Below are 16,065 nucleotides of genomic sequence, written 5' to 3' on the forward strand. Positions count from 1 at the left end.
AAAATACTACTCCTTAAATGAAGATGCTTAAAATCTCTACAGAATCATAGAATGGTTTGGGTCGGAAGGGACCCTAAAGACCATCCAGTTCCAATCCCCTGCCATGGGCAAGGACACCTTCCACTAGACCAGGTTGCTCAGAACCCCATCCACTCTGGCCTTGAACACTTCTTTGTTTGAAAGTATTCCTGATGGCTGCACTGAGATGCTCTAAATAAATCTTTACGTAATTGCTACACAGCTCAGATTTTAATGTTGCTTTGATCTAGAACAGGGTTTCTTCAAGATGGATGTTATTGAACATTAAATGTACATGCAAGTTCCAAAATCCCCACTCGATAGAGGATAAAGCCAGCCGTGGGTGTGCACACTGTTTGGGAAACATTCGTATTTAATTCACAACCCACAAAATTCTTTCAGCCCAAAAAAGTTGTAGGAAGAGATTAATCTTCAGAGATCCCCCAGGAGACTTACACAGCTGAGCTAGTCACCCTGAACTCCCTTTTGCATATAAACTCTACTGCTTTTAGCACATGATTCATTCTATCTATTTGAGATCCACATTGGGCTGTGAGGCTCCGTGACTCCAAAGGGGCCTGTTTTCCCACTTTGCTGTGCCCAAAGCAAAAGCCAGCCAGCTCCAATACCAGCAGATATCTGTGTGTGTCAGCAGATCCCACCTCTGGCCCTGGTTACCTAAACGTGGATTTTTACCAGCTGGAAATAAATCCGCGTGTCAGGTTTTATAGTGACTTATTCCCAGCACCCAGACACGCAGGGAAGGAGGGAGCCTTCATCATTTTTGTGATGGGTCACAGGGAATGGCAGGACTGGGGAAACCGGGATGTGTGTGTGGTTACTGCCAGGCACAGCACGGGAGCTGCTGCCAGTGTCGGCTGCTGAGCAGGAGATTTGTGAATCCTGAGCCCCGGGGGTCTGTGCAGCAGAAAAGGGGCCAGCAACACAGATCTTAGCAGGAAACCAGCGTCCCTAAGAGAAGGTGCTGCAGAGCTGCTGCACTCAGAGGGAGGGCAGTCAGAAAACCTTGGGAAGCTAATTAGTCTCCCTTCGGGAAGATATTTATTAGGCAAATGCCTTACATTCATATGCACATCTGCAGCCAACAAAGAGGTTTTTACTTTTTCCCCAGCCCAGCAAAGCAGGAGGGTGGGAGCTTGCTGCAGCAGAGGTGCTGGGGGTGCTCAGCCTGCTCCGGGCATCTTGGGTCAAGCATGAAAAAACCAGCTGAAATGACCAAGGTCCAGGTTGAAGGAGAACCTGGAGGCGGCTGAGAAGATCTTTAAACCTGAATATCTTCTCCCCTGCTCACTAATGGAGACATTGCAAAGGACAGGGTGGGAGCCACCCCTGACAGACATCCTCATTCTGCTGGGATGAGCTGTTCCGGAATCACTGCATTAATATAACCTGGGGCAGCTTTAGCTGTCAACCAGTTAATTGCTGAGGTTGATAGATACAGCCCCTGATGAGCAAGGAATTGTGGCTGCTTGCAGCTTTTGCAGAAGAGCCAGCAGGACCTCTCCTTGTCCAACAGACACTGAGCAGAGGGTCACGGAGGTTTGCAGGGGACCTGCCTTGGTGTTCCCCACTCCTTAGGTGCTTTGGCAGAGCAACTGCTCTTCCTGAATTGTTTCCCTGATTTGCAATCACACAGATCTCACTGCTTCGAGAGTTACACCAAAATCTAGTTGGAAGATATTTCAAGTCATGCAAAGCCCAAGGTTGCACAGAAAACCTAAAATTTCAGACGAAGAGCAGGGCATGATCTTGTCAGCAGGGGAATTGGTAATTCTGTTCTACATTTGCTGGGTGTTTCCTAGGGCTCATGAGAGGGAGTGACTCCCCTTGACCCAAGATGAGAGATGCTGATTTGGGAAGGATAAATAATGGCATTTCCAAGGCCTACTGGTTTGATGTGCTAATCCAAAGCAAAGTTAGCCTAAAGTAGACCTGCTGAAGGCAAAGCATGTTTCTTACTGAAATAGTCAAACCTCCTCAGCCCCCAGAGTCACACAGCCTGCCCTCATTATCCCAGGTTTTTTTCCCCAACGTGCCAGTGAAGCAAACATCTGTACAATCTCCAATTTTACACTGAGCAGCAAGAGCTGCTGAGAGCACTGGCACGACATTCAAACTTTAAACTGTCCATCTTAATTAAATTAATTCTATCCGTGAGGTTCAGCAGTCGGTCATGGCATGTGGGAGATTTACCCTCAGGTCCTGAAGGAGCAGCAGTAAACTCAAGAGTAAAATCCTCAGTGACTTGGGATGACAACTGTGTTCTTAAAGACCAAAAGCTCCTGGCAGAGCAGTTGGCTTGCCAGCAAGCTGCTGTTAACAATATCCTTTTCATTCCAGGGACCCAAATCTGCCGTCTGTGAACCTGACTGGCTTTTGCAATGATTTCAGAGAGGCCCTTAATTTTCACTGACATTTGCTTTGGTCAGTCACAGCTTTCAGCTCCTCCTTCCCTCCTCCCTGTTGTGCAGCATCCCGAGAACCTCCCCTTCACCCTCATTTACAGAGAAAGCTGAATCTTGGCTTTGCAATAATAAAGGTGAAGTTTGGCATTCATACAGTGAGGAAAGACTCAGGAAATTTGGTCCAGTGCTTTGTGTCTTCTTTGAATCACTGCATGATGGTGCACAAATCACTGTATCCCTCTGTGCCTCAGTTCCCTTGCTGTGGCCAAGGATGATATCTCCTTATCTCGGGGGAACAGGAAATATTAATTACTGCTCATAAGATGCTCAAATGTGGCAGCATAAATAGTAAACAAGTATTTAGTGCTTTTCTAAAGATAACTCATCTGCGAACACTCAGGTCCATAGCCCAGAATTAGGAGCTCTCATGGCTGTTACATAACTGCAGTAGGTTGTTTTGATTTTTTTTATTTTTTTAAGGAATGAGTTGTTTTTATTACTGTAGTAATTTCATAAATAAGGAATGCATCTAACTAGAAAGGATAAAACAAAAATAAATGCCTGCTTAACCCAGGCATGTGGGAACTAGGCATTATCTTAATTATATTTCTGAAACAGCAACCTCCTATCTTTGGCCTGAAGCTTTCAGAATTCTAAGGCAAACATTGCCCTGATTTTTTCAGCTTTTTTCCTCCATCTGCTGACTCTTTGTGTTCGTGAATTTGGGGCTGCCAGGTATCTTCTAAGTGCTTGAGTTCAACTGCTCCTTCCTTGATGAGACGAGATGTTAAGGGCGATGCAGGGATGCCGTGTACCTTGCCTCTCCTCATTGGGGTGATCTCCCTCCCATGAGAAGCTCCACTTTTGATCAGATGATCTTTTGGCCAAGTCATCCACTGTTGTACCTGTGCCACGATGCCTTTTATAATCCTGTATTTTGATCTCCAGTGCAGACAATCAGAGGCTGTGGGAGCTGGGGGTTGCTCTGGCTGCAGTTGCAGGTGATGCTCGTTAGAAAGGGGAACCCTGCGGGTGCTCAAGCAGCGCTGCAGTGCCTGGCCACCAGCAGGTCCCACAGCCACCCCAAAAGCAGCTTCTCAACCAGGGATGTCCAGTGCAGCACAAGCCTGTGGGGTGCTGGCACTGCTCCTCTGGGTGGAAAGGCTTCCAAGTGTCCTTAGCTAAACCTTCCACCCTCCCTTCTCTCATACTCCTGAACTACTTTTTTAATAGAAAAGTGAAGCAATGAAACCACTATGAAATCATCACAGTGAAATCAAGCTTTAGCTTGAAGCAAAGATCCAGTCACTGCCTCTTCCTGAGGACCAAAGCATAGCCTGTGAGCTCCGGGAAGGCAAATCCCGCAGAGTTTCAGTGACACAGCCGCACTCCCTGACGGCAGAGTGCATCTCCCACGACATGCAGGGATGAAACTTGTAGGGAGGGTGCACGGGTGCATCTCACAGGGACGGACATGTGCACCTGGCAGGGGGATACAGGGATGTTAACGAGAGATGATGCACGGGGGGTGCACAGGGGCACCTTACCGGAGCAAGAGGCACAGATGAAACTTTCATGGGCTGTATGGGTGCACCTTGCAGGTGAAGGCACGGCTGAGGCTCGCAGAGGTTACAAGTCCCAGGGGGATGCACAGGTGAAGTTTGAGGACAGGCACGGCTGCTACGGCTGGGGACTGTCATCGGGCAGGGGGAGACGCGGACGAAGCTCTCGGGGGATGCACCTCACGGGACTGAGGGGGTCCGGGGCCTCCCGTCTCCCCGCCCAGCATCCCCCGCCCAGCCCCGTCCCTGCACCGGCCGCGCACGGCGCATGCCTCGGGCAGATGCCGGCCGGTTCCAACCGGGAGAGGCTGAAGCTTTTCGGGTCCTGCGAAGAGGAGGAGCCCGTCCTCCTCCCTGCGCATCCCCCTCCCCCTCCATCTCTTCTCACCGCCCCGCGGAAGGGCGCGGAGGCGGCTGGGCCGGCCTCGCTCTCTGCACCGCGCAGCGGCGTGGGCACGGCAGGAAAAGTTACTGACCGGGGGGCGCTAAGGGATGGAGAGGGGGATTTCCTTGGGTTTGGGACGACCCGGGCGCCGCGCGGCTGCACCTCCCAGCCCCTTTCCGCCCCGTGCGGGATGGCGGAGCTGGGGCGCGCTCCGCGGGGAGGGACTCACGGCGGAGCAGCCGCACCGCAGCCCGCGGGGACGCGGTGCGGAACCCTGGGGGACGCGGTGCGGAGCTCGCCCGGACGCGGTGCGGAGCCCGCCGGCCGGCCCTCCCTCCCCGCGGCTCCGCGCACCCGCAGCGACTACTCCAGAAAGCTGCCGAGTGCACAGTGCGCTCGCAGTTGATAAACAGATACATAAAAAATAAATTAATAACCCCCTTCCGCGTGTACCGGTGTACGCGGACAGGGATGCGCGGCCCCCGGCTCTCCGCGCAACCCCGCGCCGTAGTAATTTGCAAGGGGCGGTGCAGGGATGGGGGGGCAAGGGGGAGGTGTCCCGCCCCCCCGATCACATGGCGACCCCGCGCAGCCAATGCGGGGGGCTCTAGGACCCCGGGGACCCGCGGCCCCCCCGCCCTATAAATGCCTCTCCAAAATGCAGCGGGGCTCCTTCCTCTCGTCCCGCCCGGCCGCGCTGCTCTGCGCCCCGCTGCCCGCGGGTCTCCGTGCCGGCTCCGCGCCCCGCTCCTTCCCCCTCCCCTTTTTCCTTTTTTTTTTTTTTTTTTTTTTTGATCTTATTTTTTTGTTAATTTTCTGACACCTCCCCTCCCGTTTTTCTCCTCGCCCCCTCCCCGCGGCCGGTTTGCATGCATTGTCTGTCTCCCAAGATGGTTTGTGAGACCAAGATTGTGGCGGAAGATCATGAATCAATCCCGGGATCCAAAAAAGACACGATCATTGTTTCCTCCTCCCAGATGTGGCCCTCTTTGGCGGGCTCCCCTCCCTCACCCCCACCTCCCCTCACCCCACCAAAAGAAGACCCCAGGCGCGACAATGTCTATATCCGCGAATTCCACCCCTCTGAACAGGAGGTGGTGCGCCGCATCTTTTACGAGGGGATCATGGAGCGAATCCCCAACACGGCGTTCAGGGGGCTGAAGCAGCAGCCCCTCACTCAGCTGCTCTACGGGCTGCTGGCGGGTGAGTATCCGCTCCCTTTTGGGGAGGGGGGCGCCGGGTTTATTCGCCGCTGTGGGTCCCCACAAGATGGTCGGAGAGGCGGGAGGCGCCGGGAGCCGCGGGCGCGGTGCGGCCGGGGAGCCGCAGCGTCGAGCGGAGCGGCCGCGGAGCCGCAGCGCTGCGGCGGGGGCAGCGGGCTGCGCGGGGGAGCCTTGGCCGCCGGGGATGCGCGGGTGATAAGGGCGGGGAGGTCGCGGCGGGGGTGAGGGTAGAGCCGTCATTGTGGTTATTGCGGGGTTTGGGGGTGCACGGAGGGGAGCGGGGAGCAGTGGCCGCCCCCGCGCAGCCGGCGAGGGGGGGCTCGGCGTGCCGGCGTTGCCTGGAGACAGCCAGGCCCGCCAGTGAGCGGCCCCCAGCTCGCCCCCAGCCTGGGGAGGGGGTACAGGGGGTACCCCCTGCAGCCGGACCGAGCCGCGGGGTCACCTCACCTCCCTTGACTTAAATGCCCCAAAACAGCGTTTGCAGGGTGTCCCCTCCCCGTGCCAATAATTAATAATGCGTGCCCCCCGGCCCAAGAGAGCTTTGGGGTGGTCTCCTGCCCCCGGTGGCTGCAGGCTGGTTGCACCTCATGTCCCAGACACCGGGAAGGACGGAACCCCGCGCTGGAGGGGGACCCCCGGCCGGCGTTGGGGAGCAGGGGGACCCAGCCGGTGGCTCTGGGCCGTGCCGGAGAGAGCCGCCGGCTCAGAGACACCCGTAAAAGCTCCCCAGGATGGGAAGGGGCAGGGTGGCTGCCCTGGGAGTCGGTGCTGATGGAAATAGCACTGCCGCAGTGGCGAACACATGGCTGCGGAGCGCTGCCCGCAGCGCGGCTCCTCCACCCGGCCGCGTTCCGGCCGCACCGGGGACAGCGCGGGGGGCCCGGGGTGTGCGGGGCCCTCGGGGTCCCCACGGCCCCGCTCCGGAGGGGCTCGGTGGGCCCTGCCGTGGCCTGGCGGCATCCTTCCCACCGGCTCCTTCAGCACCTCATAAAGTTCTCCGGGTTATCTCGTCGCGATACGCCATCCCTTAACACGATAATCTCGAGAGCGTGAACTGTGTGTGTACTGCAAATGTATATTTTGACTGTGCTTGTTTTATTGATTTATTTTTATAATGAGTTTGTATTCCGAAATCAACACTAAATTCTCTTTTCTGACAGGTGTCGTTTATTTCTCTTCCTTATCTCCATAGTAATGTGCTTTGTTGTGACCAAGTCCTTCCTGCTGACCTGCTGTTTGCCCATCTTTCTGATGGGCATGAGGTACTACTTCAGTAGAAAAGTTATCCTGCACTATCTCGATTGTGCGCTGCACACGGACATGTCCGATATTGAGCAATATTACATGAAACCGCCAGGTGAGTACGAATTCCCAGAGGGAGCCTTCCTTCCCCCAGCCTGCTGGGGAACATGGCTGCTCCCTGCTGCTGGCGCCTTTTCCTCCTGTCAGCAGCACTGAGCAAGCTCAAAAGTCGCCAGAATGCAGCTCTTTAGCCACACCAAACACAAAGCCATTCTGGTTTTGGTTTGGTTTGGGGTTTTTTTTTTTGCTGATTTTGTTTTTTTTAATGTTTTTTTTCATTACTCCCCCTCCCCCAAGTGCCTAGTCATCCCAGGCAGCCTCTGTCCCCCCTGGAGCACAGCGCTGCTGGGTCCCACAGCCCCCCCGAGCACCGGGGTGAGGGTGCTTTGGGACACTGAGGCTGGAGGATGTGGGTTCATCACCCCAGCCCTCACATCTTGAGCTCGGTGTTTCTTTTCTCCATGCATTTGGTATTAGCTCTGACAGCAGGAGAGGGAGATGGAAGGCCTGTTAGCCTAAATGCTCAAAGGAGCCCATTTTAGCTGTTGAGCCCATTTGCCCATGTCATTCAAGAACATTCCTTAATGCAGGTGTTTTGGAAGAGGGATGGATCAGGTATGTGGAGGGCTGCTGCCTCATGAGTTTGCCCTAATATGGGTTCATCCCTTTGTTACATATATGCATATAATTGAAAATACAACATCTAATGATAAAATTACCTTGTTATCCTGTAAAAGACAACTTACATAATAATAAAAAAAAGTTTCTTTGGAACCTGTCAGGTGCTATTTCCCTTTTTGTAGGTACACATCCATATTAAGGACAAGAGCAGGGGATGCCTGGGCAGCTGGGGTTTGAGGTTTGCTTTTGGTGGTCGCAGAGTGCCCTTGGTGAGCTGGAAAAGCAAGGCAAGGATGGTATCCCACCTTAGTTCCATCTTCTTGGGGTACCTGCTCTATTCTTGGGTACCTACTGTGTTGTTTTTCCATGTGACCATGTTTTTGCTGTATCATTTGCTGTATCATTCCTGTTTCCCAGGTGTGATAAACCCCTCCCCAGGCACTTCTAGGTAACTGCTAGGAAGTACGATAGCCACAAACCTTGCCTCACTTCTAATACGCAATGTTACATTTTGCTAAAATGTTTCTTCTGTTATAAAAATCATTAACTAGACTAATTTAGCTTTTTCTTCCCATCATAATGTGTATCTTATACAGATCTTGTCTCATCTTACAGGGTGTGTTTCACTTACAGGACTTGTTTTTGTAAAAATTAAGTGATCTGTGACTTGTATTTAAAAAGCTCAATTTTCGTTAAAGGCAGTGTTACAGAAATAAAAGAGCTCATAGCAAAGCATTTCTGCACCTCTGTAGTGAGGCCCAGCAAAGTATTATGCTCGAGAAAGCAGCAGAAGATTCCAGTAGAATAAGAATGTGTAATATGGAGTTAATAGGTGTTTGAGCTGCTTAGCTTGTTAATGCTCAGGATTTGAGTGGTCACAATTTAGAGGGATCACAGTGCCTGTATTTATAACACTAGCAGACATAGAAAATAAAGGAAAGGGACTCAAAGTAATGCCCTCGATTTGTTTAGGATCAGTAATGTAATTTGGTTCAGCTGTGTTGCCAACATGTCTTTGAAATGTTAGCATTGCTTTTATTTGGTACCTGAAAGAGCTAATTGCAATTTTAGAGCAAGTGTGTGGGCTTTAATTTTTGACAGAATTTAATCATGTAATTAGGCTTCTGCCATGCCGTGAAAAGGAGATTTATGGGATTGTTGGTGCTTGTTAAAGGTTCTTGATGACAGTGGTGTTGGATAAAGGGACCAGAGAGGCTTTGGGGTCTGGGGAAGGAGAAGGGTGTCTGGTGTTGGAACCAGCACCAGCCACCTGCCATGAATCCATGGTGTAGCTGTGCACAAGGTGTGAATCCAGTGGTTTGCTTCTGCTTCCTCCAAAAATGTAGTTGGTGGATTTTTTTTCCTATAGGACAGCAGTATAAATACAGTCATCCTAGAAAATCCCAGAGTTTTGTGCACTTTGAAGGCTGCTGGCTGAACACCCAGAGGAAGGCAGCAATGTGCCACACTGGCATTGCCCATCCCAACCAAAGGACAGAACAATGGCAATAAAACAAATTCAAGCTCCAAGTTTGTCTTTTATTTGTCTAGTTTACAAATTAGCACCCAGGCAGAAATTATTGCAGTGGGAATGAGAAGGGCTCGTTGTACTGCTGCAGCTGAGGTATTTGTGAGAGCTTTCTCAGTGAGGTGTTAAGAGAAGAACTGGTCAAGGCTAATGGTGTGTGGGGACAGGGTCCCACAGAGGCTGGAGATGGCCAGAGTTTGACTAGACAAGTTAAACCCAACCTGATATAACTGCAGCTTGGCCTAGGGGTATGACCAGGCAACTTCCTGCTCATTCTTTAGAGAATCCATGTTTTCCTCCTTGAAATTTTTTTTTTTCAACATGGAAAAAAGAGGAAGGGAGCATTTTTGGGGTGGGGTTGTGAATTCCTGTTTCTCAGGGTGTGATGAATGCAAAAGTAGAACTGGGACATAGTCTTAACATCTCGAATAAAGATGTTGATTGTGGCTTTGCTGAGGTTTTTGCCCTTGGAATCCAAGATACTCAGGCTGATGCCAGGTCTGCATGGTGCCCAGGGCTGGGATACTGTGACTATCTACAGCAAACAGCCTCTGGTAAAGCAGACATCTACAGTGAGGGGATATTTAACTATTAAAATGGATCATTCTTGGTGGTATTGTGAAAACATTCACAAAACATGTGGGTCAGTTTTATAACCAAGCCAAGAGGACCCAGTTTGCAGTGGGATATCATGAGCACACAGGTTTAATGATTAGTGTTGAACAATTCCATGAGTTACACCGTATTTGGGTTTTTCTTCTTCAGTTTTTTTGAACCTCTCGCCTCCAAGTTAGTTATTGTTTGAATTTTCCTCTGCTGGGTTTTGTATGAACTGAAAAATATGTGCTGACAGTGATTTTGCAGAAGTACTCTAGCCAAATTAAATCTTTGTTTTCTCTTGCCCTCCTACTCTTATGCCAAGGGTCTGGCAGAACGTTTGGGCCAGTGCTTAACTTGGAGCTTGTACACAGAGGTGTGACTTGAAATTACTTTCAATGTGAAAGGAATTGTTTGTGTTGAGTGCTTGCTGGGGTCTTAAAACAGAAGGTTGAATGGTTCAAACACCTTCCTGAGCTCTTTGTAAACTAGCATTTTTCATTTTAAAATAGCACTTATTGGAATTTACCTTTCTCTTTTTTTCCTTCTTCAAAGGGTATGAAAAAAGACTACTGGAATGGTGAAAAAGAAAGGAATTGGATAATGGGCTTAATTGTCAACCAGAGTAACAAGCTCTAGTAAACAAAAAAAAAAACCAAACCCAACCACAAAAAAAAAAGGAATTAATTTTAAATAGAGCCCTGCCTCTTGCATTTATCCACACAAAAAAGATGAGCACAGCTGGAGCTTCTTTTATGGTCTGATGATTTTGATGACTAATCAATTTTACAGAGTCTCTTCAAGCTTCTGTCCCAGTTGGTTGTGTTGTATGTTTTTTTGCAGTGGTTAGTGGTTGGTGTGTTAGATTCTTGTGAGGCTGAGGTCTCAGCTGGAGAGCTTATGGGAACCAAGACTCCTTGTGTCTGATGCAAAGCTGCTGCTCCCCAAAGCGACTGGAGCTGGGGCTTTGGCTGACGAATTTCCATGTCTCTCTGAGGTTGTTTAAAGAGCTGCTGCTGGCTGTCCTGGCAGGGTTTGCCGAGGGGTGTGCATACCTGACCTGGCGGTGCAGACACCTGGTGGTGGCAGCTGGCCTTTGTCAGGGTTTTGGGGACTGGTGACAAGCTTGGTGGCCGCATCGCAGTGCCCAGTGCTGCAGGGGAGGATGGACAGACAGCACAGACCGGCAACCTGGAGGGCTGAGGCTGCAGCACCTGGTGGGGTGCTGAGGGCATCTGCCTGGAGTGATGCAGCAGCTGAAGCTGGAGTGCTGCTGCAGGAGGTGTCAGGTCACCTCAGCCACCCGTGCTGTGGCTTTCGGCTGTGGCTGCACAGCTCTGGCTCTCACTCTGTGCTCGTGGGCACCTCTGGCTGCCTCGTGCAGGGAGGGCACGGGTGCTCTGCTCTCCTGCCCCCATCCAGGGTGAGCAGAGCCTGTCCTGCTGCTCTTTGTCCCCTGTATGTGACGGTGCACACGAAGAGCCTGCACGGATATCCCAACCTCCCTGGGGGACAGGACCCTAAAGGAAGAGGGGCTGCAGGGGGATGGATCATTAGGGTTCAATTTCTGCTGCTCTTGGGTGGCACATTCCTCAACTGAGCTCAAGGGGAGGGGGGATGTCCTACCCTTCTTGGCAGAGATTTTGGGATCATGTCCTGCCAGAAGGACACCAGTTGAGGTGGGTCCAGAGCTGAGTTGTGAGGAGGTGCGATCCTGTTTGCTGCCTCTCCCTTTTGAGGTGTCCCACACCTGCAGGGAGGTGTTTGTCTGGGTAACAAGCGAGTGTTTGTGTCTTGCATCAGGGTTTGGCAGTGGGTTTGCTCCCTCTGGCATGATGTGTGCAAGGTGAACTTGTGGTTGTGAGTTGTGTAGCTCCTGCTACCTCTACTCCATGAGTGCTGAGCCTTGGGGAGACTCAGAGGTGAGCACCAGTGACTTTTGGGGTGCTGGAAAAATACAGGGCCTGCCTTGGGAGGAGATCCTCAGCCCTGGAGCTGTGGTTGCTCTGCCATGCCTAAACCCTTCCAAAAACACAGGGAGAGGGGGTGGGGGGTATTCCTCCCCACTGAGCCCCCAGGCAGAGGGGCAGCCACAGAGCCCAGTTCTTCCACATTCTGGATAATGCTCCAGCTGCTAGATAAGCAGGAGTGAAGCTGCCGAATGATAACGTTGTTTGGAAAGAATAGAGCAGCTCTTGCTTTGCAAAGAAAGGGCTCAGTTACCTGGCGTCGAAGATGGCTCAGGGCTGCTGCTTCCCAGTGGAGGAATGTGTTTTTGGAGAGCCCTACCCCACTCCTGGTGCCCAAGAGGCAGCTGGAATCTGAAGCATCCCTATCTGCAGCATTTCTTGCTGGCTTATGCAGTGCCCTGACCTCATGTATCTGCCAAACCCCTGAGCTGCCTGTCCTGTATTGGGGTTTTCAGGCTTGCCTTTCCCACACTGCCGTGTGGAGTGGTGAGTTCTGTGTGGGGCTGGGAACCCCAGGGGAGAGGCTGTGTCCTTATCTCCTCCAGGGTGTTTCCCAGCTCTGCTTCCTATCACTGCTGGGAACTGAAGTTAGGTCACCTCGGGCAGAGGAGGGTCTGTCCTGTGAGCATATCACTGCTGGCATCTCTGCAATTCCATGAGACGGCTTCCAGGGATGTGACCTCCTTAGCAGGGAGATTCTCTAAGATTAGGATTACAGACTTTTCATATGCTTTATAGTGCGAAATGTTTTGTCAAAGCATTTCTAAAGCTGACCTCCTACAAGTGGGACAGTCAGGGATTCTTCAGCTCAGCAATTTCTACTGTTGCTTTTGGGTTTCTACAATTTAGCAGCATGGAACTGCCTGATTAGGCATCTCTCATATCCAGTGCAGAGTTCTTTGGGAAGCAGGATGAAAACAACTCACGTTTCCAAGTGTTAGGTTTGTGCTTTGTCCAGCATTTGTAATGGGCTGAAATATTTTGGTTTTATTTGAATAATGTAAACTGTTTTTAGAGTTGGGCTGCCTCCCAAAACCCACCTCCTCTAACACTACATCACTCGTGGCTGCCTCATTTCACTGTGGTGGAGCTTTGGCTTTTCCATCTGGAGGCAGCCCCATCCTGCAGACGTGGGGCATGGGCACAGTGAGCAAAGAGCTGCTGGCACCAGTTCCTCCCCCCACCAGAATTCCCAGAGCTGACCAGGCTGTCCTGGTCCCAGCAGCAAGCACGATGCAAAACCCCAGCCCAGTGCTGCAGCCCTGCTGATAAGAGCTAGGGTAGAGCAGAGGTGACACAACTCGGGTCCCTTGCTGTGCTGAGCCACTTGGGCCAGCTCTGCTCAACCCACTGGAGGGCTGCAGGGTCATTCTACCTCACAACATCTTTATTTTTTTTTTTCCCCACTTTTGGGGTGCTCAGGTAGTACAGAGTAGCACTATGCTCTCAGCAAAGGGCCAACAGGAAAACTGGAGCAGTCTGTGAATTCAGGGCTGTGTCATCCACAGCCAGTGGAATAAACATGTTTATGGGCAAACTTCTGCAGCCTCCCCCCCTTCCTATTTATTTATCACAGGAGCAGGAACATGTGCAACGAACTCATTACTCAGTGTGAGTATCTGTAACATAAAAATAGCTCTCCCTTTAGATCCACAAGTTTGGCACAGTCCCATGTCAAAATTAGATGAAAATAGATTTTATAGTAAATTGTGCAGAGTTAATATGACCTCTTTTCCCCCCTCATGTATTCAAGAATTCTCTCTGAAAGTAGCCAGTCCCTCATGGACACGACCATCCCTTAATGCAGCGGTGTTTGAGTTGTAGCCATGACTGGGTGGATATGATGCTACTGAATGTAAGCTCAGCCTGCAGGTGTTTAAAATCCTCAGCACACGCCAGTGCTGGTCATTAATCTTCAGTACAGGAGGTAACCAGTTGTGTAAATTGAACATCAGTAGTTTTTAGGCACAGTTAACTTCTCAAGACCAGCAAACAAGCCACGCTGGGATTTAGGAACATGAAGGAGGCAGGGGACATCAGGTGTTCTGGGTTTTTTCCTAGCTTTGAATAATTTTTTTACTGTTTTGTCCAGTGTTAAATGTTTTCTGGCATAGCTGTGTGCAATTTCTCAGGACTGTCTTGGGGAATAAACCAAAGTGGATTCTGACTCCAGAATTTTGTTCGCAAGTTTAAATGCAAATTTATTACTCTTATAAAGGGTTTTTAGTAGCTCTTCTTCTTTCTCTCGCTTTCTTAGGAGTGCCCAAGATTTAAAACAATTGCCCAAAAGTCTGTTTCAGGTTAAGATTTCATAATAGCCTAAATTTAGGCTCTGTGTCAGATATCTGACTAGTGGCAGGAGTTTTAAAGGTACAAAGCTTTGAGCCCCTCTTGACACTGAATTCTGAATATAGGAACATGAACTGAAAAATCTTATTCTCACATTGTTATATTTATTTACTATATTCAGCCTCTTAGGATTACCCAAGAGTGTGGTCACGTTGCCTCTCAATGTGCACCACCAGTGGTCTTAATACTTTAAAAATTGCAATTGGGCATTGCTCTCTACTTGAAGCTCTCTAAATTTATTGAAAAAAATTGGTTTTATGTAAAATTCTAAATGCATGGCCTGATGTTTCAAAAACATAAACCATTCAAAATGTCCCCAGATTTCAGAATGGATTTTGAAATTTATTCTGTAGGCTTAGATCTTGATTCAGGCAGGTTATATTTAATTCCTGGGGATGGGAATAACTTTTGGAGTGGCCATGAGCCCCTCAGGAACTCTGGGAGCTCGCAGTGTTGTTTGCTGGTGTATTGCAGAGTGCATGGTTATTATTTTGGTAATGCAGTGCTGGGGATCTGTTACAAATAATCACATACTTGATGCTACTCCCTTCCAGGCTACAACAAAAAGAGAGACCTAGGGTGTTTTGCTGGTATCTGTTTCTGTGATGAGCTGAGGGATGTATGAGCCTTTGTTGTTACTTTCCGCATCAGCAAAACAGGGAGCTTCAAAGTCTATTTTTAGATTTTCCTTTTCCCTTTCATTTTTTTTTTTTTCCATTCTGTAGAAAGCTGAGGTATCATTTTGTTATCCTGACAGGTGGCTAATGAAAGGAGACTTAAAGAAACTCTAAAGATAGCAGCATGTCTTACCTAGTTTATATTGACAAATTTATTCCTTGTAACCAAACAATAGGGTTTGGGGGAAGAGGGGGATGTTGGGGTTTTATTTTTGTTTTATTTTTGTTTTGTTTTTGTGTTTTGCTAAGGGGGGTCACATGGAATTGCCAAGAAGCCGAATGCCTTTTATTAAGGGTGCATCAAAAATTAGTTCATAGTGGTCTGGTCAGAGCCAGGTACAAGCTGTGGTATCTGTTACAGATGGCTTTGAGCCATTCTTTTAAGTCATCTATTGACCAGTTGGACCCCAGCAATCAATTAACAATTCATGACAGCATGTGCAGTATCATTCATTATCTTCTATAACTCTTTGAAGAGTGTTTCTTTCAAAAAGAAACAATTATATTTCTTACAGGATAATTCTAAAACGTAGACCTGTGATTTCCAGGGCTTAGTACCAAGCTGGGCTTCTGCTTTAAAATGGGATTTTGGGAGTGAAAGGAGACATTTCAAAATTGGTAATGAGAAGCATGTATTTCAATTGTATTTTTAAGTGGCTACATGAGATATTATTTAAAATGGGATTTGCAACAGTGTAAATGCTAATGGAATAATACAAGGTATTAGTCCCACCACAACGTGTCCTGCTTGAAATTGTAACTAGCAAGTAATATTTGTCACTTAAAATTCATGTGTTGTTCTAGGACTTATCCAAGTGGCAAAACTGAAAACCAGGGGTTTTGTGAGAAAATGATTTTTCCGTTCCAGAACTGGAAAGTAAAAAGAAGAATAGTTTTGGTCCAAACAAAGCTGATTTACTATTCCCTCTCTGTTTTTTTCACTATGATGAAGCAAGGATCTGTGGTTAGTAGAGGGTGTAATGCTTTTTTTCAGCCCAAACCAGAATGGTTGGCTGTTACAGCTTTCCTTGAGAAGCACAGGTCAGACCCGAGTGTATACTTAGGAAGTGCTGACCATGACAGAGCCATGATATGGTCAAGTGTTTGTTACCCCTCAGGCAGGTCCTGCTCTGCATGGCACTATTAAATCTATGCTGAGTCAATGCTGGGATTCCAGGCATCCCAGGCCCTGTTTGAATTACATATTTAGGTATTTTATATCAATGTAGTAGTTGAAGCAGTGGTGTTGAGGTGTCCATCTCTGAAGTCCTGGCTGCTGGGGCATCCATCCCCTGTGATCCTTGGAGGACTGAGCTGTGTGCCCATGTCCTGGCCAGCAATGCTGAGCTCTGGGCAGGATTTGTGCCAGCCTGGCTTTCCTCTGCATTTCATTTTCCACCTTTGCTG

At 49.3% G+C, this 16,065-nt stretch overlaps 1 protein-coding gene across 1 annotated transcript in view; it reads left to right on the forward strand.

Moving 5' to 3' along the window:
• The first annotated feature begins 5,111 nt into the window (after window positions 1–5,111).
• Window positions 5,112–16,065, forward strand: part of ASPNAT (aspartate N-acetyltransferase) — a 32,144-nt gene continuing 21,190 nt past the window's right edge. Inside the window, exons 1-2 of the mRNA XM_014895178.2 lie at window positions 5,112–5,594; window positions 6,807–6,971. Of these exons, the coding sequence (XP_014750664.1) occupies window positions 5,261–5,594; window positions 6,807–6,971 (499 nt within the window). The 5' untranslated portion in view covers window positions 5,112–5,260. The remainder of the gene's footprint in view (window positions 5,595–6,806; window positions 6,972–16,065) is intronic.

The sequence above is a fragment of the Sturnus vulgaris genome, chromosome 4 (assembly GCF_052056855.1).
Source record: "Sturnus vulgaris isolate bStuVul1 chromosome 4, bStuVul1.hap1, whole genome shotgun sequence".
Taxonomy (NCBI): Eukaryota; Metazoa; Chordata; class Aves; order Passeriformes; family Sturnidae; genus Sturnus; species Sturnus vulgaris.